This window comes from Pyrgilauda ruficollis, unplaced genomic scaffold (genome assembly GCF_017590135.1).
Source record: "Pyrgilauda ruficollis isolate IOZ18807 unplaced genomic scaffold, ASM1759013v1 scaffold33, whole genome shotgun sequence".
NCBI classification, from domain to species: domain Eukaryota; kingdom Metazoa; phylum Chordata; class Aves; order Passeriformes; family Passeridae; genus Pyrgilauda; species Pyrgilauda ruficollis.
The window spans coordinates 3,593,301-3,619,614 of NW_024524711.1; the positions used below are offsets into that span (position 1 = coordinate 3,593,301).

At 42.4% G+C, this 26,314-nt stretch overlaps 1 protein-coding gene across 1 annotated transcript in view; it reads right to left on the minus strand.

Moving 5' to 3' along the window:
• Nucleotides 1-3,067: 3,067 nt before the first annotated feature.
• CDHR3 (cadherin related family member 3) overlaps nt 3,068-26,314 on the minus strand; it is a 56,201-nt gene continuing 32,954 nt past the window's right edge. The window contains exons 7-20 of the mRNA XM_041474585.1: nt 26,120-26,224; nt 21,966-22,114; nt 20,453-20,642; nt 19,986-20,154; nt 18,429-18,519; nt 18,171-18,269; nt 17,338-17,564; nt 15,554-15,725; nt 13,749-13,993; nt 11,003-11,178; nt 9,636-9,649; nt 8,128-8,159; nt 7,014-7,062; nt 3,068-4,394 (exon numbers count right to left, since the gene is read on the minus strand). Coding sequence (XP_041330519.1) covers nt 4,150-4,394; nt 7,014-7,062; nt 8,128-8,159; nt 9,636-9,649; nt 11,003-11,178; nt 13,749-13,993; nt 15,554-15,725; nt 17,338-17,564; nt 18,171-18,269; nt 18,429-18,519; nt 19,986-20,154; nt 20,453-20,642; nt 21,966-22,114; nt 26,120-26,224 — 1,963 coding nt within the window. The 3' untranslated portion in view covers nt 3,068-4,149. The remainder of the gene's footprint in view (nt 4,395-7,013; nt 7,063-8,127; nt 8,160-9,635; nt 9,650-11,002; nt 11,179-13,748; nt 13,994-15,553; nt 15,726-17,337; nt 17,565-18,170; nt 18,270-18,428; nt 18,520-19,985; nt 20,155-20,452; nt 20,643-21,965; nt 22,115-26,119; nt 26,225-26,314) is intronic.

Here is a 26,314-nt window from a genome sequence, read left to right on the forward strand (position 1 = left end):
CAGGCACTGGTGCAGTGGCATGGACCTGCCCTCACCTGAGCAACCTGGGCTGAGACTCAGCTGATTTACCTTTGTGTGCACTCTGTACGCATTGATATCTGATCTAGGCATCCAGGAAGAGCTGCTTTCAGGGCACAGCTCATCTGATCTGTTCTAGATGTCTGCTTTTTAGTCAGTCACCCCCAGTGTCTCTTTCTCCCCTGTGACAACATAGGGAGCTTGCAGGGACATGTTCAGACCAGGCATGTGCAGATGGAGCCCAGTGGGGGCTGAGCTTTGCAAAGGGCCTGTTGTGGCTGGGGGTGTCAGACACCCAACCAGCTGGGGCATGTGCAATGTGCAGTTGTGGCTGCTTGCTGTTAAAATGTTAGTTACATTATGGTGTTGCAATCTGGCTGTCATAAAATAAGCCAGCAGCCAGATTCTTTGCTCAGGAGGAGAAGGATTGCTCCCCTTGTCTGACCCTCCTTCTGTGAGGGGATCCAAACACCATGTCCTGCTCCTAGTGAGCAGTCACAAAGTGGCAGCCTCCTGGGCAGACCTTCTCTATCTCTGCAGCTGAAGTTGTTCTCATGTGTAGGTCTCTTTCAGATCATGAAGAAATGTATTATATTCCTCGATATAAATGAAGTTACACTGCCAGAAGCGGAGACTTCTGATGTTTATTACAAGTGCTATTTACAATCCTAGCATGAAAGCAGAGCCTTTGGAGAAAAGCACAAAAACTCCAGTAAGATGATCACACATAAACTGCTTGGGGGAATTAGACCCCACCAGGAAAAGTGACCTGTGCTCTTTCCTAATCACCCTTAAAACTTTCAGAGCAATGTCAATCCACAGATCTGGAAGCACTTCAGAGATGTGTAATAGGTGGAGACATGGCAATTAAAAGCTGTGGCAGAACTCACACTGATTTTTGTAGACTTCAGATAAAATTACTGCGTAACATGCAATAGGCAGCTGTAGGTCAGGAGCTGTTGCCCCCAGCCAGTGTGCTTGAACCACCAGGTGCCTTTCCTCCTCTTCTAGTCCCAGCTTATCCGTGTCATCACTCTAAAATAAATGGCACCAAAATTCACACTTTGTGTCTGTTCACAGAGACTAACAGAGCTGTTGAAGACTGGAGAGGCTGTTCTCATCATCCAGTCTGACCCTCTAGAGCACACAGCAGCTGTTCTTGACCTCTGAAGGCTTCAAATGATGGAAAGGGCCCATGGTCTTGGCTAATTGTTCCAATAATCAAATGCTTTTATTGTGTAGAGCTGCACTTAATCTTTGCTCTCTGTCCATCTAGTGGCAGTTCTAGACACTGACTCTGTGTTCTCAAAAGACTTCTGAATAAAAAAAGCACAAAAGCTCCTCTGACAATTAGAAGAGGTTTCTAACATTTAAAGCTGTACTGCACAGTGTATTATAATCTCTATTTTATGAAAAAAATATATGTTGTTTTTATATTCAAAGTATCTTTTCACCTATTGTTTGATATGATAAGTAACAAGCATACATCTGGGTCAGTCAGTTCTACCTTCTCTGCTTTTGTCCTACCAAAGACAAGCCAGAGACATGAATGGATGTGCTTTGGCTCACTGAGACTGAGAATTCATCCTTGATTCCTTCACAGGAAGGAGCACTGTTAGTAGTAGAGGTAGCTGCCAGGAAAATGGTGCCTCTTTAGCATAAAGCTATTGCTCATGTAAAACCTTGTTATTCCTTGATTTTGTAGATCCTAAGCAAGGGAAGTATTCCTATGCATGTCCAAAATAAGGTTTTATAGGAAAGATCAAGGTGAAGAATGAGTTGGAGCTGGAGATCAGCATTTCACACCAGGAAGGGTGAAGCTGTGCTTTGTGGTCAGCACTGGTTTCCTCATGTAGGAGCTGCATGGGACTCACAGGATGCTTTACCTTGCTTAAACCTGCCCCTGCAAATGCTGAGTACACCAGCTAAACACACCTCAGCTGGGTGCAGGCATTCTGGGCAGTGTTAGTGCTTGGAGCTGGCATCTCTTCTATCCATGGCTCCTCTTAGTTCAGCTGTCAGCTATTCTGAGACTGGAGTATGAGAGCACCACTCCAAGAGCTGTTGCTTTTCACCCAGCTGTTGCCCAGCTGTGGGAGACCATGGCAGCAGCAGTGTTGGCCATGACATTGTGTTTGCATACATGGAGTTCAGAACCTGCAGAACCAGGTTATGCTGCTGTTGGGGTTTTTTCCCTATGAAGGAAGGAAATAAGTTTGTGCAGTTCAGCAGCAGGAGCAGTAGTAAAGAAGGATGAGTATTCATCTGCCTCTTTGCCAGTTTCCTGGCTGAAACTATAGCCTGTCTCTCCCTTGCCTTTAAAAAAAAAAACCAAAAAAAAGGTATTTATCCCTTAATCACTGAAATAACTGAAATAGAGCTATAGAGCTACAATAATCAGAGAAATGCCCAGGAAAGTAAATACAAAAACCTGTGTGTCTTCCTGTCATGAAAATAATGCAGTTAACTCCTTCAAGTAACAAAATCTAATGTCTGGAGGTTCAAGGTGTGCCTATGGGTAGATTGGTGTCAGAGTGCTAGGAGGATCAGAGTTACAGCAGCACTACCAGCTACTGCAGAGTTTCTTTATGTCACTGGGAAACCACCTGAATAGAAACTGAATGTGCTGTATTTACAGCTAAAATATGCAATGGTGGGTTGGAGCACTGAATGTGTGGCTGCCCCTGTTGGTGCTGGAGGGTCAAACAATGTTATGACAACTGCCATGGACACAGTAAAGTGATAATGTGCTCAGGGAGTACAAATCAGTCTTTCTTATCTGTATCATTGTGGTGTTCATTACACACTGGGTTTCTGATTGTGCAATGAAACAACATTTGACTGAAGATTATTTGTGTTTGTTAGGGAAGTTACTCCCAAGCCAAGACACTCCTTTGGAGCACAGCAGAGCTACAGCACCATGAGAGCTGTTTTTGTGAAGTGTAGGATCCAGTAATTTCACTGTGGATTTCTCCATCCAGGTCCTTTGTTTTATGACAAAAACAATGTACGTGAGAGACTGAATATAATCTTCATTGACTGCCACTGCTCAACTTAAACTGAAATTTTCTTTTACCACCCGATATCAGTCCCTTGCTGTCAAAAAACATTTTTGCAATCAGGAAAGAAAACAAGCTAAGACAAGCCATGGAGTATTAAGTCATCATTTGTAATTACTTTTCTTCAGATTAAAATAATTTTATAAAATCTTGTCGGGTTTGGTTTTTTTATATCAGGTTTTTAGACAGCACTTACATTATATATGCTCACACTCAGAAAAGATTATTTCACCCCATGTGTTTACTGTCATTATTCTTTTGAGTATATTCCACTTGATCCTGTAAAGCATTAAATGTGCCAGAGGAAATACTAAAGGTGAAGATATTGAATGCTCTTAGTGTTGCAAAAGATAAACAAGCTGAGAGTGTTGACAGCCTGAGATGCCACAAGAAGCTGTGGATTTTCTCTACTCCAGAACTGCTTTCAAGCCATGGACTTTTCTACAGCAAGATGGGAGGGCAAGGAAGGGCTGAAATAAAATACTGAATGAAAAGAAAATATTTTTAGCTTCTACCAGCAAACATTTCTACCCTGGTGTGCTTTTCACTCATTTGGTTGCTCAGCAGGGACAGGAGACACCATTCACTGCTGAGAAAACACATCTGTGTATGCTGCCATTCCCAAAGGCAGTCAGAGGATGGGGCCATGCCTGCCCAAGGTGCAGCCTTTTCTCGGGGGAAACTACCAGTGTCTGCAGGAGGCAGTGGGCACTGAATGCTTCTGTCCATGACCCTGCTTTGCTTCCTCTTCTTGTTTCCTCTTCTTCTCTCCTGCTCTTACGTGTACCTGCCAAAGGTGCATCCAGATTCATCCTGCCTTTGGGTCTGGTTTACACATCTTATGGCCACCTTTTGTTTTACAGCTGAGAGAGAGAGACAGCAATCACATCTGATCCTTTGGCCGTTCAGATCGGGGGTCACTTGGGAGGTGTCTTGGAGTCTCATGCACTCTGGTCTAATAGAAAGGCAGAGTTCATTTTGGGAGAGGAGGTCAGTTCCTGCCTTAAGGGACTGGTGAGGATAAGCCCCCATCCTCAGACTCCTCTTTCTTCTTTTGCAATCTCAGCCCAGCTTAGCCTGCTGTTTCTGATTGCCCTGCTGAGCGCTTGGCAGCTGGTTTTGTTGCTGCAGTCAACTCTTTCCTCTTCTCTGAAGACTCATTTTTGCTTGGTGCCTCTGCTCTATCCACCCCTTGGCCATTATTTTCTGTGGTACTGGACATTTCATGCATAGCCAGCATTGGTTGCAGGGGCTCATTGCTCTTCTTCCACCTCCGGGCCCCCGACCATGTATTGAACTCATACATTCTGCCAGTAACTTGAAAGAACAAAAAGACAACAGATTAAAATCATTCTTCCTTTATCAGATTAAGACATGACAGTTCTCAGCATGGAACTGAGATGAGAAACGTGAAGCACTCAGAATTCAGCTGAGCTGGGGAGGCAGCCCTGAGAGGGAAATCCTCATTTTTGTGGCAAGCTGGGCATTGCAGTGGCTGCTCAGAGGAGATTCTAGCGGTTCTGCCACTATAAGAATTGTCCTTTGGGGGTTAGGGGAACAGGGATATTTAAAACATTACTGTTCCAAAAGGAATAAATTTCTTATCACCCTATAAACCTATCCAAGTTCCAGCTACGAGGGGTTAACATGGGCAGTGTAGCAAACACATCCAGAGTTGTAAGGACAAAACTTCTATCTTCAGCCATACTGAGCAAGACCATTGTGTATGTCTGTGCCTGTTTTGTCATGTAGACTTGCCTACCAGAGGCAGCAAACCTTGCTTAGGAGTACAGACATTTTCCAGACCATGTCAGCTCATCTGGACTGACCAGGATTTGGAGACCCAGTAAGTCTTGGCTGCACACATTCCTTCTCCATTTACACAAAATGTTTTCTTCCAGGCTTGCTGTCCACTTTGCCATTAATAGAGTGAAGTGCCGTGTGTTTCATACAAGTACATGATTTTCTCATATGGATAAAATATTGTTACGTTTGTGTTGTTTAGCACACATGGCTATCTCTCACTGTCAGAAAGACTTCTGTCTCTATTCAGGTTTTACGGGTGATTTCTACTTGTACATTAAAAGCAAAATATCTTCTCCTTCAGTTCATTGCTACCTAGAGATAAGTGAAAAAATTGGTGTGTGTCCAGTGTGATCACCTCACAGTCTAACTCACTGTATCTTGCTACGAAGAGAATCAGGAGCTATAATGGCACTTTCTGTAATTAAGCAATAGAAGACAAACAAAAGACCATTAAGGCTTGGAAAGAAAGAGTGGTTATGTGTTACTGAATGTTGCAGTTTGTATCAGAATTAATGGTTTGTGACACATTAACACAATTTGAGCAACTCAAGATGAAACTGGACCTCTTTACATGTTATTTTTTTTCTGACTGCTTACAAGTCAGGCATGTTAAAGCAGCCCAGATCAGGAAACAGCTTCTGACCATCCCTCTTAATCATATTCAACAGATGATGTCCTGGGAATTATTAAATCTCATTTTCAAACCAGCAGCCTTTGATCCTCTAGGGTTTGCAATGAGTTGTGGAAAAGAGAGAGGAGGAGTGGAGAGCACACATATCCCTGTTGTCACCACAGAGCTGTGTTAGAGCTTAATGTTTGTGTCAGGCATGACACAAATGCTATGGCTCTGGATGACTGTTTGGATGGGCTCAGCTATCCTTAAGTCCAGTATGGTCAGGTTTGTTGAGAAAGGGAGCCCCAGCTGTCCTGCAAGAAGACTGGAAAGCAGCTCTTGCAGCAGCCTAGAGATTACCCATGTTTAATATATTACAAATGCAGTTACACAGGGAAAAAAGCAGGGATTTTGGAGCCCATTCCTCCAGATCTCTTTATAAATAGCAGGTGAGCTTGGACCTGGATCAAACCAGCCTTGAGCAGCCTTGTGGATGGACTTAATTGCACAGTAGGGTCCCACTTGTTTGCCCAAATTGTACTGAAGTCTCCATGCCTAGTGTTTCCCATTAGCTCAACACATCCAACAGCTCTGAGCCAGCTAATAAGAAACACAAGTTGCAGGCACTTTGGTGGAAATTGGCCAGATGAATCCAAGCCTTGAAACAAGCCTGCCTTCTTCTGGATGATTTCTAGACCTATTGTTCCAGGCCTATGTTCAGATCTATTATTTAAAAACTTTTTTTCGGATTGTCACATTTTACCAGCCCCTCATCTCCATGCTGGGGCTCTCAGCCATCAGGCACGGGGATGGGCACCCTAATTCCAGACCAAGAATCAAACTAAGGGGCTCAGGCAGGGGCTGTGTTTCAGGAGAATCAGGAGGTAAGCCAGATCAATCCTCAGTAAAACAAAAATATTTTTCCTGTAATGAGCCCTGCTGCAGAACAGTGGCTTTCACTTGGGGAGCAGGATGAGCTTCCCAGCTCATCCTGAGCTTTATAGCTTTCACCTTATTTTTGCTTTTCCCAGCTGGTTAATCAGATATGCCCAGAGTGTGCATAGCTGGTGGCACAGTAGCTGTTGCCAGCCGATGGCCTTCCCTTTTGACATTAATCTCCTGGCCATCTCCCAGACACGAGATGGGTGAGACCACGTAGCTATGACAGCACCAGAGCACAACAAGCAGGAGACTTGCAACACATTCCTTCTCCTCCCCCACCTTCCTATTCCACATCCATACATTCCAGTTTAGCAGAGGAGCAGTGAATAGTCTGACCATCAGATGTGTGCTTTCAAGGGCTATAAGTATATTCTTATATATACTCTATATATTCTACCATTACAAATGTTACTGAGGCACTATCTTGATTTTCACTATCTGAGATGTAGCTCCCATTCTCCTTGGAAATACCAAACTGGAAATATGAAAAGCCAATGTCAAACCATATTTAAATCAACTAATCCAGTTTGTTTCCAGCCTAATGTTCATATCCTCTGTGAATTGCTTTTTATTACCTGGGTCTCTGGCTTCTCCATCAAAGACTGTGTTTAGCTTTGTCATTGTCTGTGAAGAAACACAAAATGTAAAATGAAACCTGGGAATTAAGTTAAGTCAGAAGGAGGAGCAGTGACTTGGAAATGGTGATTTACATGGATGGAGATAGATCTGTGTGACTTGTGTACTGCATTCCTTTAGGCTGGGTTTTATTTAACCCAGACCAATGGCAACACATTGGACCATAGTCCAATGGCAACAAGAGCCATTTGTGGTGTAGGATTTCCTCACTAGATATTTAAAGGAGAATTAATAAGTTCTGACATGCTAAATGTCTCCACGTGTGTTACCACAAGAAGATCTCCTCCACCCAGAGTAGGCTTGGGAATCTCCTCTCTGAAAAATTTGGGGAGAGGGAGTTCACTAATCAAAGTGCCTTGCAGAGATTCACAGAATATCCTGAGTTGGAAGGGACCCACAAGGGTCATCACAGTCCAGCTCCTGGACCTGCAAAGGACCACTCCAGCAACCACACCATGTGCTGAGAGCATTCTGTCTATTTATGCAATTATGCAGCCTTTATGCAATTATGCCTATGAAAAGGAAGGAGCCCTGAGATCCAGGAGCAAAGAAACATCTCCAGCAGTGGAAACATCTATGACATCTTGCTGCAAACACCTTATCAAGGCCTAACTCTTTACAGCCTGGGTGTGCTGGCACACCTTGCTGGTTGCACTCAGGTGGATCAGAGTTGGCTCCACAGGTCAGTGGAGTCTCAGCAGTGCACTGCTGCCATCAGTGAAGCTGGGGCACTTGTTGTCCCACCTCTGCAGCGAGTGTCTCTGTCATTGCTGTGGGCACAGCCTGTCAGGCTCCCAAGTACAGCATTTGGGCACCTGGAAGCAAAGGGGCCCCAGTGCAGGTGAGCACTCTTCACACCCCTTGTTGCTTCCAAACACAGAGGCCAGCTGGGACAGTGAAGTGTTTTGTACTTGAGGGCAATCATTATTTCCTTGCCTATCATTTCTGTATTATCTTTGGAAAACAGACACCATTCATAGAAAGAGTCCTATGGTCATATTTCATGATGGGGCTGGCAAAACTGGGGTTTCCTTTGAGGCCAGCAGTACTTACCACAACTGCTTCTTTCTTAGACTTCTTCTTTTCTACAGAAAGGAAAATGCACATTGTTAATAATCAGAATTTTCTGATAGTGACTGTAGACACTAAAGTCAAGATTTCCTGAAAGAAATAGACATTCTTTCTACTCAAATGTTGAGACATCTTAAATAAGTCTTATTTATTTTCAAATGCTGAGTGAGAATACACAGTTGCCAGTGACTAATCAAAAGACTAGCCTTGAAAAGTCAGTAATGAATGAATAGTAATTGTTATTACAAATTTCCCTTTCTAAATAATATGAACAAATACAGAAATTCACCTTTGGGAATATCTGAACTGGAAATGCAGATTATTATTTTACACTAATGTTTGTGGTTGCAAAGCTTGTGTCAAATATCGGCTTGGAGACAAAACATGGAAGAGCTGCATTTTCAGTCAAGTAAAATTGAGATTGAAGAACAGTTTGGTTGTGTGTGAATTTACCACACTATTAGCTCATCCCACATGCAAACAAATACAGCAGCAGTGCCATGGACATCTCAGCAGCATGGATTTGTGGATGATACCCAACTAGTTGCTATGATTTCTTCTCACTCACTCCTTGCCAATTTGTTTAATGGCCTTTCTTTGGAGAACTGTGCCTGGCCGCATATGTGCTTTCCAACCAGGTGTGCAAAACTCTGAAGTGCTGCAGGTGGATCTCAGCTTGGGCACTGATGGGAAACCTGCTCTGTCTGTCCTTTTCTGCCCACCATTTGGGAACCAGTTTTTCAGAAAGCAGAAAGCTTCACTTATTGGAAACCACCCAACACTGAAATGTCTCAAATTGGGCAACCAAGAGAACAGCTGATTTTGTGGGGTTGTTATTCCTGTGGTTTTTTCCAGTTGGGAGATACTGACTGAGGAAAGGGGAATTACAAACACAGGGTCCTACTCAGCCCAGATGAACAGTGCTTTCTAGCAGAAATGTAATGGGACTAAAAAGAACAAGACTGCTTAAAAAAACCCATGCTTTTCCATGTGTGATTTATCTCCTTGCTAGGTTATACAAACCCTTTTGAAAGCACCAATACTTCAAAATAAATCTTTATATATGTGAAGTAATGGTGCCAAGGGAGCAAATGATCAGAGAATTGATCAGAGAAAAGGGAATTAAGAGTGCAGAGGATGCTTGAAGGTGCTATAGATGGCTGGGATTATTTTTTAACAGATAAATTACATTATTTCTTAAGAGATAAATAACAGCATATAAATTGTGTGTGAAAAATACAGTCATTCTTTAGCATCTATGCCAGAATACCAGACTACTCTGAATTTGGGTTTTGCCTAATAATTAATAGATTTTAAGACTAAAAAGGCCATGAAATCACTTTGTCAGGCCTCCCATAATTGGCCAGGATTATCTAATCTCAATACCCTTCTACTGTGTCAAACTTCTATCTAGAAATTAATTTACAGGTTTTGCATGGACAAACGAGGTCTTATTTTGAAGCATTGAAAGATAGAAAAGAGGTACACACCTGGAGCATTTATCCTGTAATGAAAAGAAGATTAAGAGTTAACAAATGTCATGGTTTTCCCTAAAAAAAAAAAAAAAAATTCATTCTCTTTCACTTGGCAAGAAGGGTGTGTTTCCTTGAGTTGTGAGATTTGCTTGATTTATTTGGTTTCTGATTTTGCTTTCACAGCAAGCCTGCATCATTTAATGCTGCTCTCAAACAGGAAAACAGTCCTGAGCATTGCTCTAACATTTCTTCAAGAAGGAATGCTCTTAAAATAATAAAGTCTTATTGATGATAGCATAATGGATTTATATAATCTGGAAAAATGTATTTTCAGATATATTTTCAGATATTGTGATTTTGTTCCATCGTGGGAAAAAGGTCAATTTTTTGGATATGATGTGCTCAGAGGATGCCTTTTAAAATATCTGAAAGTTTATAAATGTTTTTTGAAAATATAGAAACTGCATTTTAATGGGAGACTCTGGTTCCCAATAAATCATTTGCCCAATTAATAAATAATAGCAGTATCTGAGATTCATTTGTCATTTTTATCACAACCTTTTACTGCCTTGCACACAGGATCTGGACTATAGTCACAGTCATTTAGTAGTTCTTTGCATTTAATGTAACTTTTAAATTGATGTCCAAATCCTGAGAATACTTGTAGAAATCCTTTTTTTTTTTTGTTTAATCCCAGCCACTTAAAGGACTACTTATCTTTGTTTTGTGAGGCACAAAGTCAATTTAGAGGCAGCCTGGCTCCAGCCCACTGAGAAAGCAGCCAACAGGGATCTCTCCACTTCCCACAGTGACTCAGAGCTGGTCCCAGGTGCTTCCATGCCTTTTGCCAAGCATGAACACTTAGAGGTAAGCTTTATGGGCCAGAGCCTTGTAACTGGCTTGGTAAAACTCCAGGAAATCTTCAGAAGTTTTGCCAGAGCAATGAATTTGGCATGAGCACCAATATTTGCAAAGGACACTGGGATCCGTAGCTGAGAGGGAGGAAAATGCATTCAGTAACTACCTAGATGGGAGCTCCCTTGGAGAGGGGGTCAAATACAAACGAAAATATTTGTGGTCAGCACAGTCTGGCACAGGCTCCAACTGAGCCTCATGAGCATAGCTGCCTTTAGATGTTATAACTGCTAATTCCACTCCTACCTTCCCCTAATGTTAGTGTTACTAAACCCATGAAAAAACATGCCACGGACACATTTCCTTGAGTTCATATCCATAACACCCAATATCGCTGTACCTGGTATTAGCATTTACTGCAGTACAGGCTAGAAAAGATTCAAAGCACCACGGCAGAGAGGCCTGAGCCATCTCTGTCCCTGCCAGGTGGTGCTGGGACTGCCCAGAGTGCCATGTGGGGGACTCACAGAGGGGTGCTGCGTGCCTTCCCTGGCGGGGGGCAGCGGAGCCGGGCGAGCAGCAGGAGCCCCAGGTAGCCCAGCAGCCCGAGGAGCAGCGAGGCGCCCAGCGTGAGCACGAAGGGCACGTACCACGCCGACGGAGAGTAGAGGTTCTCCCTTCTCGTCACAACAGTGAAGCCAGGCTTTGAAAACAAGACAGGAAGAGTTCCTCAGGGCTGCATACTGACACCAGCGTCACCTTGCATCTGGATGAACTTCTGCACTGAGGCAGCCCAGCCTGCCCCGGGGCTCGGCAGGTGATGGGCGCAGGGAGGTGGAGGCAGGCACTGACTCATGCCATGTGCACTGCCAAGGCAGATCAGGTGGCTGGGATGGACCACTGAGCTCCTGGGGCAACCAAAGGCAGGTGAAATGGAAAACACAAGGAAGGGGAGGTTCCACATCATGTTTCAATATCTTATATCAAAATAAGCATGGGGAGGTTTAAGAGCCTCAGGTTGCCTGAGAGGCTGTGGGCATCCTGGTGGAGGGCAAGAAAGTTCAGGGAATTCTGCCATTCTGAGATACTGAGATACTGTTTTCTTTTTACCTAAGGCAAAACTGGAAGTAGGTCATCTTCGCTGCAGTAATCATTCAGACTGCTTTGTAAGAAGAGTTGAACCCTAAGGAACTGGGTTATTGTATAAAAAGAAATGGAACCTTCTTTTTTACCCAGTGACTTGTTCCAGAAGGAAAAACCACACTTCCTGAGCAGTTGCAATCTCCCACATCTTCCTGAGTGTCAGGAGACACATCTCTGAGCTGGCACATCACTTGGTGCTAACAGCTCATTCATTAAGGTCCCATCATGAAACTATTCTTACACATTTCAGAAATTACTCATTCACTCTACCTAGTTCATTACCTAGTGTGGTACTATTAGTTTTGATCACCTACTGAAGTTTTTATTTAATTTTTTGTAACACATTTGTAATCACATTGAGTATGAAATTGAGCAGGCTATCTATTTCTTTCCAATTTAAGGATAATTTAAAAATAATCTATTTAGTCTTGTCAAAAAAAAAGATACATCCAGTCCTTAGAGAAACATTCAATCTCAATATCACACCACCACTTTCTCCTCACCTGGACTCAAGTGACAAGTGACATTTTGTAATGGGACTTCTTTTCTATACTACCAGCTTTCCAGCTTCTGACTCATCGAGTTGCTGCACTGAATGCATGTAAAGAGTAGTTATGGGAGAACTTGCTGTATTGGAAGTGCTCTTCTGGAAAACAGCCTGCAAGTGGAAGGCTGATGTCTCTGGGGAGACAGATTTAATGCTGTGGTATGTGGTTGAGACTGTTTGTAGTTGTGGTATAGCATGGGAAAGAAATACAGAACAAGTTTTTTCAGCTTAACTTTTCATTTCCACATCAAGTTGGGGGAGTAGAAGTCAGTGAAAAAAATCATTTATTCCTTCCCAAAAGAGCATTAGATAAGAACAGGGTTATTAATCAGTCTGAAAATTTGGATCTAAGCATGTTCATAGCAAAGCAAACCAGACTTGTATGTGCTGTTTGCAGGATCCTTTGGTTCTGGCTCCATTACCAGAAGCCTCTAGAAGACCCAGACCATTTTACAGCAAAGGCCTCTTTTACCACTTCATTTGGATATTCATGCTTTCATTCCTGCATGCAAGAGAGAAAAGGATAATGCCATCTGCAGGCAGGGAATGGATGGACTGTGGATGATGGAAGATGGTGCAGCAAGGCATGAAGGGGTGACTGATACAAGGACAGAGACAGAGTGATCTGCACCCTCAGGCTGTGTCACATCTACAGGCAAGACAAAGGCAAGCTCTCTGTCCATCCTGCACCAGCCTGGTGGAAATCAGCTTCGGAATTGAACTGGTGAGACAGAGCTCAACTGGGATAGCTGTGTGGAGAGGTGAACAGTATTGCTGGGACACAGGCCCACAGATCCACAGGCTGTGCAAGGTTAGATCCCACCTGGGCTGCCAAAAGCTGTGCAGGCTTACTCAGCTCAGCTATGGACCATCACATGGGCGTGCAGCTCAGGAAAGATCCATCCCACCCCTTTGGATTTGCTGTCTGAAACCTGCTGAAACTGCAGCGACACACTGAGGCTGTGCAAAATGCTTCATTTCCTGACATGCTGCTCCAAGTTTTACATGACAGTGACCTCAGGTCCGGACAAGACCGGACAAGAAACCCTTTTAAGTAATGAGGATTTGTTGTTGTTGTTGTTGTTGTCTGTTTCAACTTTGATAGCCACAGATTAATGTGCTTCAGTGATAAAGAAGCCTACAAAACTGCAAGGCACATGGGGGAGTGAATAGTTATGAATAAAAAAAGAGGTAGTGCAAAATGCATGAGGTAATTTTAAGGTTCCAGGCAAAGGTTAATCCCTGCTCTTTTCTTATTAATAAAGCTGCCAAAATCTTTAACTTTCCAGTTGTATGGTAATGGCAGCGTGCCCGGTCCTTTGGCTTCCTGCCCTTTTTGTTTTAGAAACTGAAATACAAAACACATGTTAAGACTCTGTACCTGGGGCTAATCCTTCATGACACTAAGCACATCAACCACCTCTGGCTTCACCATAAGAGCAAAGGGCTCAGAACCTCCCAGGACTAGATGCACTCTAGTGTTTTGCTTTCCTTTTGCATACATCTATCCTCTTCTCCTTACTCCTGTGGAGATTACTCCCTAAAAGAAATGCAGAACTGGCCATAAGTTTTAGTGAACTTACCGTAGTGGTTGTGGCAGGAGTTGGGCTTGGGATAACTCTGATGCTTAAAGTGACTGTTCCAGTTTTAGTTAAGTGTGTAGTTTTGTCCCTGGCAGATGCTAAATTGTCGTCGGTTATGTGGACACGCAGACTGTAAACCCAGTTTGTATCAAGGCCACTCTCATAGTCAAACCTTGATGCAAGAATCAGACGAGATGTGTTGGAGCCAGCACTTGGTGAAAAGGTGAAATGACTGTTCTCATTGCCTGCAAAAAGGTAATACCAAAATGTAAAAAAAATTACTTTAATCCCATGTTAAAGTAAATGTGTGTAACAAGCAGTGAAGTGTGGTAAAATGTCAATGACAAGAAGGGCTCCTTGATCTTCCTTGTACCATATAAAATAATTTAAAACAATACAGTCATAAAAGCATTACAATCTAGAATAAGACCTTCTATGGGGACATAGCAGAGAGGAGCCTGTGGAGACACTTCAGAGCCATAGAGCACACAAGAGGTCACCTGAATGACCTGAACTTACAACCTGGGGAGCACCCAACAACACCCAGCAGGAGTGAGGACCCTGAGCTGTGGCAGGGCTCATTCCACTACTGGGGTGTCCCTGGAGTGCTGTTCCAGCCCCTCTCCATGGATTCTCCATCTGCCCAGAGGCAGTGGCCTTTGAAGAGAGTTAATGGCTCAGTGGCACTCATTGCCTCCAGTGCTTTGTCAGCACCATGGGGCAGGGAGGACAGTTCAGAAGTGCTGGTTCCCCACCCCTTACTATCTGTCCATTGTGGCTGGAGAGATGCTCATGGCCCGGGCTGCAGGCAGACCAGCTCCAGCTGTTAGGATCTGGACAGACCACATAAACAGGAAATCAGAGCCTTGAAAAGGCACCAAATGTGCTTTGGTTTTGCTCTTGTGGCCCCACAGAGATCAAGAGTTGACATGTCCTTGAAGGCCATGCCTGTTTTCTAGAACAAAAAGGGCCATGAGCTGCTCTGTGGCTCAGAGGCCAATGCATGACACAGCTCAGGTCTGTACCACCAGGACTAGGACTGATTTACTAACACAGCCATTCCATTTGTATGGAATCATGTGTCAGTACCATGTTTGCAGAGCTCCTTCTGTGGCATCAAAGGGCTGCAGTAGGGCAGAGATTCTCTCTTTTGATATGCACAGCTTTTTACTAGCACCTGGACAATCTGCTCCCTCCTTCACAGCAGTCACCTCAGCAATAAAAGAAGGAATTGCCCCAAGAGAGTGTGTTTCCATTTTTGTGAAGCCGAGTGTCATCCCATACCACTGCAGCTCTCAAAGTGGATGCAGCTGACCACAAGGTTCAAAGAAGGGTTTTTAAAAGGAGGATTTATTGTATACAGCATGGACCTACAACATGCAGGTTCAAGCAGTTCTTTTGAACATCACACCTGCATTTATGTGATGGTGGGATATGCAGAAATACAGAACTTTCCATTGTTTCTCAAGATTTACTCTGCTGTAATTGGAAGGGAAATTTGACACTGCACACCATTCCAGCTCATTCTTCTGAAGTTCTTGTCAACTGTGTAACTAATAGCCTATTAATTAATATGGCAGGCAATCCAGCCTTACAAGGGAGTGGTTCTAGCTGCTAGCATCTGTAGCACCAGTAGCCAGCTTGTGGAGAGGATCAGTGTAATGACGTGCAGAACTTGTGGCTCACAGCTAGCTCACCAGGAATTAGCACACAAACTATGTAAGATATTTGTTTATAAATATAAGTGAACTATCAGCATTTGGTATTTTTTCCACTGTTCCCACTTGCCCACTGTGACACAGTACCTTCATTAATGAAGTAACGGAAAGACCTGGGATCAGAATCACGATCTTGACATTCAATCCTGAAGCCATTAATATTGGTCCCAACAGCTAAATTGACTGGGATTTGAAGTGAGAAGAAATTGGGTAAACAAACTGGTTCTTCATCATTTACTTCCAAAACAATCACAGTTACCTAGAAGAAAAGACAAATAGCAAGCTGAAGCTGCTTCAATGTGCTGAGACAGAATTTTGCTAACTTCAGAAATTGTTTGCTTTTGCCCATTTTGTTCTTTTGATCAACAGCAGTTGAAGAGTACTGAAGTGCCCTTCCAACCTAGCTCCTGCCAGAAAATGTCTGTGATCCTTTGTCCCTCAATTCTTGTGATCAGCACTTTTCTGAGAACAGGTTCTGTCACCTGAGCCATCTTCCAAAAGTGAAGGGTTTTCAAGATGATATGTCTGTTTGAACAATCTGAATTGTGTTATAGTTAAAATGAGAAATAATAATAGTACCACAAAATCATTAAAAGCCTAATCATTAAACTCCCTTCCAAAACTCTCAGTTTGCTTCACAATCATTAGTTACACTTCTTAGCATATTTAATAACCATTTAGAGTATGATCCATGGAAGGAAGAGAGTTTATAGACTGTTCCCAGTGGGAGAGAAATGAGGGTAATGGCCTCCTGCATGGGTAGGAGCACCCTGAGTAGAACCAGATGTGTTTGATGTCATCTGGGATTAGTTAGCTAAAAGAAGAAGGTTACCTTTCCCAAAGTTCTTTCTTCTAATGTCTGTTTGTCAGGCAACAGATAAGCTTGACATTGTTAAAAGATTCTGATGCTAAATTGTCATTAATTGTCACCTTGAAAAGTTATAGATGATAAAGAGATTTAATACCTCCTAGATAGCAACTCCATGGGTGGTGCTTGGCTGGAACGAAAAGCAAGCTTAGTACCTGTGTCACCCCCTAGAGATGTGTAAAAATCAAATATAAAGCAGTCATGAGGGAGAAAGTGTGAAAGAAGTCAAAAGGAGCCTGTCTGTGAAGGACACTGGGATTTTTTGAAAGAAATTCCTATAAAATACCTTTGTGGATATGGCATCTATACTTTTTCTTCTGAATAAAATAGGTCTGGGCAGAAAACCTAAGCCAAACCCTGCTGTCAAAGGTTATCTTGGTACCTGGCATGGTCTTGGCTCCTGCCAGATGGCACCATCAGGGAAAAAAGTAGATCTTGGTCAGGGCAAGGCACAATTCCAGAAGGACAAGTGGACACAGCTACTGGGCTGGCCCTCTGACACTAACCCAACTGGCCACCCAAGCCCTCCTCCCGTCCACATCCTCTCTATAGCACTCCATGAAAACACAGTTTTGATACGCTGCAACACAATTCTCACATTACTTTGGACACTTTGCAGGGAAAAAAATAACAAACAAAATCAAAAGTATCCTTGAGTGTCAAGGCACACTACAAAGACTCCAAAGAGAGTTTGCCACTAAGCATGGCTACAATTCGATTGTGTCTCAAGACCCTGTTCCTTTTGTATTTTCCAGGTAAAATAAGAAAAAGAGTCTGAGAAGCAAACACCATAGTTAAAAATATTAAAATACTATTTTATCCTTTTTATGAGAAATAAACCAAGACTGAGTAAGCAACACCTCTTTCATCTGAGTAATATATAACTGGGCAGGGTTGCTCTTGCCTTTTACAGAAAGTGCTTTGCCCAGTGTCTCACTGTTCTTGCTAGGAAGAAGAGAGAAAGATGTAGGTAAAGGTGAAGTAGTAGAGTAGATTTACTCACTGATGCTGTTGTAGAGGTCTCTTGATCTGAGGCCTGTACTGTGAAAATATGTTTCTGAGTTGTTTCATAGTCTAATCTAGCTAAAATCCTCACATCTCCTTTTGTTGGGCTGATCCAGAAGATATTTGTGTAATCGCTGCTGCCAGCTCCAGCTACAATGGAGTAAGTGATGACATTGGGTGGCCAGTCCTTGTCTATGGCATGCACTCTTCCAATGCTGGATCCAACTGAGAGACAGAAAATCCATATTTCATTAATATTTAAAGTAACAGAAGGTACAGATGAAACTGAACTAAAGATTTGGTTTAGAGTTTTTCACCCAAGAAAATTAAAGCAAAGGTATGATAAGCACTATTTCCCTGTGGTGTGCTATGGCTCCCCTGTACATGGGCTGCTAGCAGCACATGCCAAAACACAGGAGTGTGTAGAGAACCTCAGCAGAAGTGCTCCATGGCTGGGCCAAGGGAGTCCTCACTCATCTGTGTCAGTCTGTAAAGGTTTCTGTGCACCACCACAGTCCCTCCAAAAGGCTAATTTAGCACGAGCAGAAAGACAGTCTAAAACAAGACATCTGAGTTCAGTTCCTGGCACTGCCACAGATTTCTTGTGCAATTGCTGAATTTGTCTGTGTCTCAGCTTCCATCTGTACAATTGGAGTTTTTTGCCAGTTTAGTCTATTTAAGGGTAGTAGATGGCTGTGTGGTGGAGACCCTATTTGAACTGGAACTTTGAGCCATTTGCCTCATCTACATATATGAAAATTCATTTGGAGCAAAAAGGCACTTAACAACATGGCAACATTACTTCTATAATTTAGGTGCTACTTACTGTACCTTTAGTAATTTCTGAAACACTAAATACGTAAGATAAATTACGGAAGACTGGAAAAAATTCATTCACTGGCTTTATCCTGATGTAAATGTAGATGATATCTGGAAAATATAACAGAAGATTAAATCAGAAGATTAAATCATAGTTAAGTATGGCTGTGAAATTTTCTCATACATATATTCAAAATACATATGGTATTCCTCTCTCCATGCTGTTACAGCACAGAAAACTATCAAAAGAAATGTAAAAGGGATACTTGCTTGAGTAGTTAGGATGGGCAATATCTTGCACCCTGACAGTCAAAGTATAAACTTCAACTCCTGGGTTTTCTAGATCAATTGTTTCAGTCATCTAAATAGAAAGGAACATAATCATATTTATACCTCCACACATTAAGTCACTGTACACAGGATGACAATTACTCTATTCAGCATTCTGTAAATATGATTTGCCCCTTGGGTATAAAGAACTGTTCTATAGGAATAACACAGACTAATAGTCAATTCCAGGATTGAGTTCCAGGCTTTTTCTGCATGCTCACACTTCTGCCAACAAAATTTCTTCCCCTTTAGAGCAGAAAGTTTAATCATTTGGACAATAAGGTCTTGACCTTTTACCTAGTCAAGTCAAAGCTTGTGTAATGAGCTGGCTATTTATGCTGCCCTTTCTTGGCTCAACAAGGATCTGTGATGGCTGACAGTAATAGCTTGAGCTATTGCCTGAGCTCATGCTTGCAGATATTAATAAAAAAGTATCAGGTCCAGCCAGGAGTGTTTGCCCAAGAACCAAGTTGTTACTAAATGGTGGCTCACACAGATTTAAATCCTAATCTTCTCAGCTCTCTATCTTGCTGTGGAAGCCTCATAAACTTAGGGGCAGGGGGATTAACACACAGGCATCCACTGCTGGTTGTCTGTTCAGGGAGGTTCCTGGAGGAGCAGGTTACTTGGTGTGGTCTGTTATTTTGTACATACACAGGGATTAAAGGCTCGACAACAATCTTATCCTGTGCAGGAAGGAAAATGCTTTTTATGTTGGCAGATGAAGCAGCTAAGGGCAGTTATTATTGACACGGAAACCTCAATTCTAAAATTAAAGTAAACAATACAAAATCATTTTACTGCTCCTGTAGCACTCTTGTCTTTTAGACAGAATGCCTATTTTCTGTTGTTTCCCTTTTTCTGTGGTTGCCCACAGATATTTTTTTAAAGCAAAAAACAACCACCATTGCACATGTCCAGGAACTGCTGGGGTTCCGGCCAATGCCAGTTTGCCAGCAGCTATCAGCATAAGGAATCCGTATTTTGACATGTAAAATCACAGACGTGCAAATCTCACCACACTTTTGTGAAAATTTGCCACTCAAAGTGATTTTACGATTCTGACCAGTTACTGAGTTACAGAGTGTGAGATTTCTCAAGTATTTAAATTCTTCATGCTGAATAGCAAGGATCTTCCACAGTCTGTCATGAGTAAATGGGTATGAAATGGCATCAAATTTCTGTTTATCCATATCAAAGTTGGTGCTTCACACTCCCTAAAAAAGAATATTTTTTTTAATCATATCTAGCACATTTATTTAAAACTGAAGAAAACACTCTCTGTTCACTAAACTCTGTAGAATCCTTAGAAAGCATCCTATCTAGGGGTATATAGTTCACAACCAGTCAAAACAGTCATTCTGCACATCACACCTACTGTGAAATGGATTACAGTAATTTTTTTTCTTGTACAATAAATTTTAAAAATCCCTTTTAATATTTCATAAGTTGACTTCTCTAATGGGGTAATCTAACATAAAGCCACAAATGACTGACCACAAGTCTTCCAGACACATTGGACTCCAGAGCAAAGTAATTGCTTCCAAAACCAGATAATCCAGTGAAAATAAATTGGTTGTTTGATGGATCAGCATCAATATCTTTACAGTAATTTCTAAGATCAACAAGAAATGTCCCAGGAGCTGTATTTTCATTTGCTTCTTTCCTGTTTAAAACAAACACATTTCCCGTCAAAGCAACTTATATTTCTCCTTTTGAACTCTTCATTTATCCCAGGCCAAAACATTGATTTACTTTTTAAGTGAAACCCATCTAAATATGCAACCATGGAGGAAGCAACCCAGACACCAACCCACGTGTTGTGATGGACAGCAGCCCTGTACAATGGGCAGGCTAATGACAAATGTCCACATGAGCCTCCAGCTGTAGGTCTGGGGATGTGCCCTGGTCTGCACACAGGCCTGGGCCAGCAAGGCAGCCAAGGCAAGGAAGAGACTCCATACCTGAAGGAAGAAGGATTGCATTCTGGGGGGTTGTCATTGACATCATCAATAACAATAGTGATCTCCATTTCTCTGGCATGGCCACTGCTGGGGCTGTCCTCCACCCAGACCGTCAGTGAGATGTTGGGATGGAGCCGCAGCGGAAGCGCATCCCGGTCGATTCTCCCGGTCACCTGCACCACTCCAGTTGCTGTCAGAGAGCAGCCAGAATCAGACATTCACCATGGGGGGAAGCAACAAACAGTCATGGTGTACATGCAAGACGGCAGGGCAGCTCAAGAGACAGATAGCAGGATAAAAAGTCTTCTGTTCTGTGCAAATCATGGCTGGTTTCGTTATTTTTTTAAGTGATGCAAAATGGCTCTGAATGTTCTGAGTAAGATTAATGGCTAGATACCATTGCTGAAAAATATGCCTTAGGAGGCCTCAGCAGAGGGTTTGTAAAGCATTTAGGTTTCTCTTACTCTCAAGCCTCTAGTGCAAGGCAGAGCTGAGTGTGTTCACAGAGCATCAAGGACAACAAGCTGCTAATGCCTGCGCTGTCCTGGCTCCCTAGCTAGTAAAACAGCTCCTCTTTCCACTGTTATCATTCAAGCATCTGTCAGCACCTCCAAATCTACTCACACATCAACAGAGCTGTGACAGACTGTGCCAAGTGCTCTGGTCAGCCGCTCACTTAATATTTTTTTTCCCTTCTGTTAGCCTCTGTCAGAAATAGAAGATTTTTATGGCACAGTACTATTCCCAGAGCACAAAGGAGTTAAAAGAACAGTGCATACATCCTCCATATTTCGGAGTGTAATGAGGAGGAAGGTGGCAATACAAGGCCAAAGAACATAGAGAATCCAAAGCATTTTTGGATCCTCCTGAGCCCCCACAGCACTGTGTTGTGTGGCACTTCTTACAACTGTGACAAACAGCTCTAAAACAATAGCAGACAAAGAGCAAAGCTGTCACTCAATGCCAGCCCTGGAGGAAAAATCCCTGGTGAACATATGTACAGACCCCCGAGAGCATGAAGATAGGATCGCCATGAGAAAGAGGACTCTTTTTGATGGCCTTGCCTGAGGAGGGTCATGAATGGAACAATGAACTTGAGGTGTAGATTTGCTGAGCACCTCAGTGCTAGAGAGGATTTCAGACGGCAGGGAGGACACCACAGTCTAACTACCTGCAGATATTTCAGGAGCCCCAGAAGGGTCACTGCAGTCCTCAAAGATTAAAAATAAGTCAGCAACCTTACTTCCACCCAAGGAACTGTCATCCTCCAGCCACAAGTCAGTATTTGTCAAGAAGTCACCTTTGGTCTACTTTCTTCAAGATATCTTATCATGTCTTGGTCAGCTGACCAAAGAATTTCACCCTAATAAGGGACTGAGCATTCCTTATTGCTATAGGGAACCACTAAATAAAATAAGTCTATTTAAAACTAAGGCAAAATAATTTCTCCAGAGTAGATAGTCTTTTTTTATTATTTTTCAGCTGTCAGAAGTCACATTCTTGTTTGTCTGACCTGGATTTATGGAAAAGTGTCTGTTAGATGACTGGATGCTGTAGAAAAGTCTGCTGGGAGAATCTTCATAATCAGGATCTTTAGCTGTTATATTGGCAACAATGGTGCCTGGGCTTTGTTCCTCTGGAATCCTGTAGATTCTTTGTTTTCTACAAGATAAAATTCAACAAAGCATGCATCTTGTTTGTAAGGGCAGCTGATTGCAGACTTAGCTGAGAAGCCAACTGTAGCAGCAGAGCCATGGCACTGCTGGGCTCAGAGATGGCTATTTGCATGTCTGGATAAATATCCCAGGCATTGGTTCTGCCAGATGGACATGTAGCAGTAGCTGAACTGGCATGTGCTCATGAGGCATGACAGCCACACAAGTAAGTGTTCTTCCTCTGAAGCTTTTCCACAGTAAAAGCAATTTGACTTTCACAGGACCATGGAAACTGAAGAAGTAGGAGGTCATTAAGTCATGCCATCCATCTCCTTAAAGAGCCACCAGCTCATAAAGCCATTTCCTTTAATTCCCTTGTTTTACAAGAGAAAAGCAAAAATTACAATAAATAATGTAGTTACTTATTGTAGTTACAAAATCATCTTTTGGAATGAATGCTGGAGCTTTCTGGGGGGCAACAGTATTACAGAAAATCTCAATTGTTGCTGCAGTAGGCAAAGGCAGGAAGGAGCACTCTTCTGGGTGCCTAATAGATGAACATGCCTCAAACTCCCAGCAGCATCTGTCTATCTGATGCATTTTACCTCGGGAAAATGGTTCTCTACTGCCACTAGTTGGTATGCCAGTGCTCCCAAATTTCCCATGAATTGAATTTTATAGGTCAGATACCGCCTGGCAGGCAACTGTGCAGGATTGCTTACAGTGGTTGCAGTTTGATGTTCACATGGGTACTCAGGTGGACAATTTCAGTACTTGTAGCACATGCAAAAATAGGCATGGGCTGGGACAAAAGTGGTGCAAGGAATTTCAGAAGACTGATTTATATTACTGAAACACACACAAACTCACAAGCATCTCCTAATTCTAGAACTCAAAGGAAGTTGAAGGTCCTCAAGAATTCAAAAAACATTGGAAGTGTGTTTCAAGACTAAATACTTTTTGCACTTTTAAAACATCCTATGCCACCACTTAGGTAATTGACTGCTCTGTAGTTCCCAGCACAGGAAGACACGAGTCCTTTGCTGTTCTCTGAAGACACACATCATGGGGCACTAAGCAATTGGAGCAGAGAATTGCAGAGACAGAACAGAAGATCCCACACCTCAAGATCTCCACTTGCAATTTTAAAAATGGTTATGAAGACACACTATCTTCAACTGTTCTGTCAGTTCATATGAAAAGAGGCAAGCATACAGGAGAGAAATCACATAGGGTTTTCCCAGTAAAAGCACCTAACTTACAGCCAGAAGAAAACAAGGAGGTTGTGAAGCCTGCTGTGTCAGTTGTTTATTAAGTTTCTAGTCTTGGCATTGAATCCCTTCCTTCCTTGTTCTCCTGCTGCTTCCAGAGTCATGCAGAAAGAAACAGATTCCACTCACTCCCACAGTTCTAAGTGGTTTTGGCCCAAAGCAGGAAACTCCCTAGGCCCACTGGAACCCCAACCCCGACCTCTCTGTGAACAGCAAACTCACCACAGCTCCACCCTCACAGCCTTACCAACCCTTCTGCAACCTGGTCGTTGTCCCATCCCCACCAGATATTTTGGGAAGAAGTGGGGCATTATTGAGCACACCCTCCTAGCACAAAGCACCAGTACAGCTGGGGAGGAGCTGGGGCCACTTCCTACACAGCTATGTCTGGGATGTGTCATGTTGTCCGTCTGTCTGCCACCTGCCAGTGGCTTTTTACAGGATGGTTCAAGCAGACCTTTCAGTCACTGCAATGTAATTGCAAAGGAAGCCTATGCTTGTTTTCTTGTCTTCTCCTTTGCTTTCCTGACTCCACAAGTTTTCCACTGATTTTAACAGCAACAATTTCAAAAGGCTGAATGCCAACGTGGTGTTGTGAACACCAAAACCAGATGTGTTTTCATATACTATGGGAACAATTAAAAAGACTCTTTGAAACTCTGCTCTTGACAGCTATGATTGGGGTAAAATAAAGGAGCTTTGCCAGCTCCTCAAGCTTCCCCAGCTCTTACCCCAGCACTAATTACTACAGTGTCAGGCAGTACTCAGCCCCAGCATGCAGCTCAGATTGTAGCAGGGGACAGGCCATACATGTGCATATTAAGGATAGATCATTAAGTGAAATTTAATCTAAAATTCTTTACAAACTGGGCTGCTCTTTTTGAGCTGTAGTGTCAATCTAAAAGGGAGAAGATTCAAACAAATACCAGACTCTATTTCTGCCATATAAGTCTTAGAATTTAGCTGTTACAGATTCTCAAGTCACTGTAGTTTTCACTAATTCAAACAAGTAGATAAATATTTTAAAGAGCTCTTCTAGCATTCCAGACACTAGGATAAATACACAGAAATGGCAAAATCAGGAGGGAATAATCAGTCTAGAACACAATGTGCAGACATTAGCACTGGGAAGAAGATTCCTTATGATGCCTTAAGTTTTAGCTTTCATATTTTCCAGATTGTGTACTGTGTTAGCATATAACTCTGAACTTCATATAAAGTGTTAGCAAGTTCTCTTCACAGTTTAGTTAGACAAAACAATCCTCCTCCAGCTGGAGAACCAAGGACACCATTGTATCCAAAAAGGATAAAAACAAGCAAATTGAGGAGAGCAATCTGGGAGGATGGGACTTCATAACCTGAAGCTGTAATTGAACAATTTACCCCAATATGTAAATGGAATGAAACTTCTAAAAGTGTGAAAACTTGTGACCGGTTGTCCACTTTGGGTGTAGCCCTGGCTGGGCTTTTTGTACTGTATCCTTTGAAGGCCTTTTAATGAATACCTACTTTATTCCTTTAACTCTGCCTAGCCTCTGTTCTAGGTAGCCTCCCAAGGCATCACTCCTGCTTGCAGAAGTACAGTAACATGGAATGAGCTATTAACGTTCTTGTTTATTGCAGACATGAGGTTCAAGTATTAAGTAGGTAGCAAAAAAAAAAAATAAAATAAACAGCAACAGCAACAACAATTCATGCCTATTTCTAACATTTAATTCTTTTGTTTCTTCAGATTCTTCACCCCTTTATCCATCAAGGTCCAGATCATTGGCCTCAGCCCAGGAGCCATGCATTGCTCTGGGTTGAGACAACATGCAGAAGATTGTTCCAAACTAGTGGCTGGAACCTCCTGGCATGGCCCCAGGTGCTATCCTGTCTCCACTTCTGCAGAGGTGGCAGGAGAGGAGCCATCACAAATATTCTCAGCAGGGACCTTGTAGAGTCTCACAATCAGGAGACACAATGACAGTGCCTTAAATCCCATCAGTATCTCTTGCAAGTCACGTAGATAAATCAACAACAGAGTCAGATCAACTGTAGTAATTGTCAAGCTCCTGCTTTAGAAACAGCCATCCATTGTGCTTTTCACAGCAAAACAGCCTGCTTGTAGCACACGCATATTTGTTCCCATTTTTCTAAATTCTTAATATATCCTGACTCCATTAGTCTTCAAAAGCTATTTCTGACTTTTGTGTTATGACACAATTTCCTGCTTATGACACAGTAAGAGACAACAATATTTCAAAGATCACTGGGATTGTTTACAAGTGTCTGGGAAGAGAAGACTGATCAAAAGGGAGACCTTTTTATGTCTAGACATTTCTGCATGAATAAACACAATTATGGTGAAATGCACACCTGCACAAGGAGCAAACTCTATATGACTGTATTCACACCGGGTGAAAAATAATTTCCTTGTCTGAACTTGTCCACAGATCTTTGCATAGCTTTAACCTCTGTAAGTGCTAACAAGTAAAACAAGCTTGTTTGGCTGTTCTTAGCGTGAAGACAGAGCCTGGAAAACCTTAAACTACTAAGAATACAAATAAAAATAAATGAGTGACATTAGGACAAAGTTTTCCAGTATAAGAATAGGAATCATAGCAAAATTAAAATACTTTTTTAAGTCGTATTTTGTTGTCACAGTTATTTGCCCTTATGTTAAACCCTCCCACTCGTGCCAAAGCAGTAAATCTGAGAAAACACCTATATTTTGAGTGCAATGGAAAATTTTTACTCACGTGGTAAAGTAAGGCCTTTCATCATTGACGTTAATTATATTTATATTCACTGTTCTAGTTGAGTTGAGTCCATCTGGATCTGTCACTGTTATGTTTAAAAAGTAACTGTTAAATAAGAAAAACAGAACAAGAATCATTCTGTGTATGTCAGAAGACATTTCTCTGAATACTATAGGCTAATATGCCATGGGAATA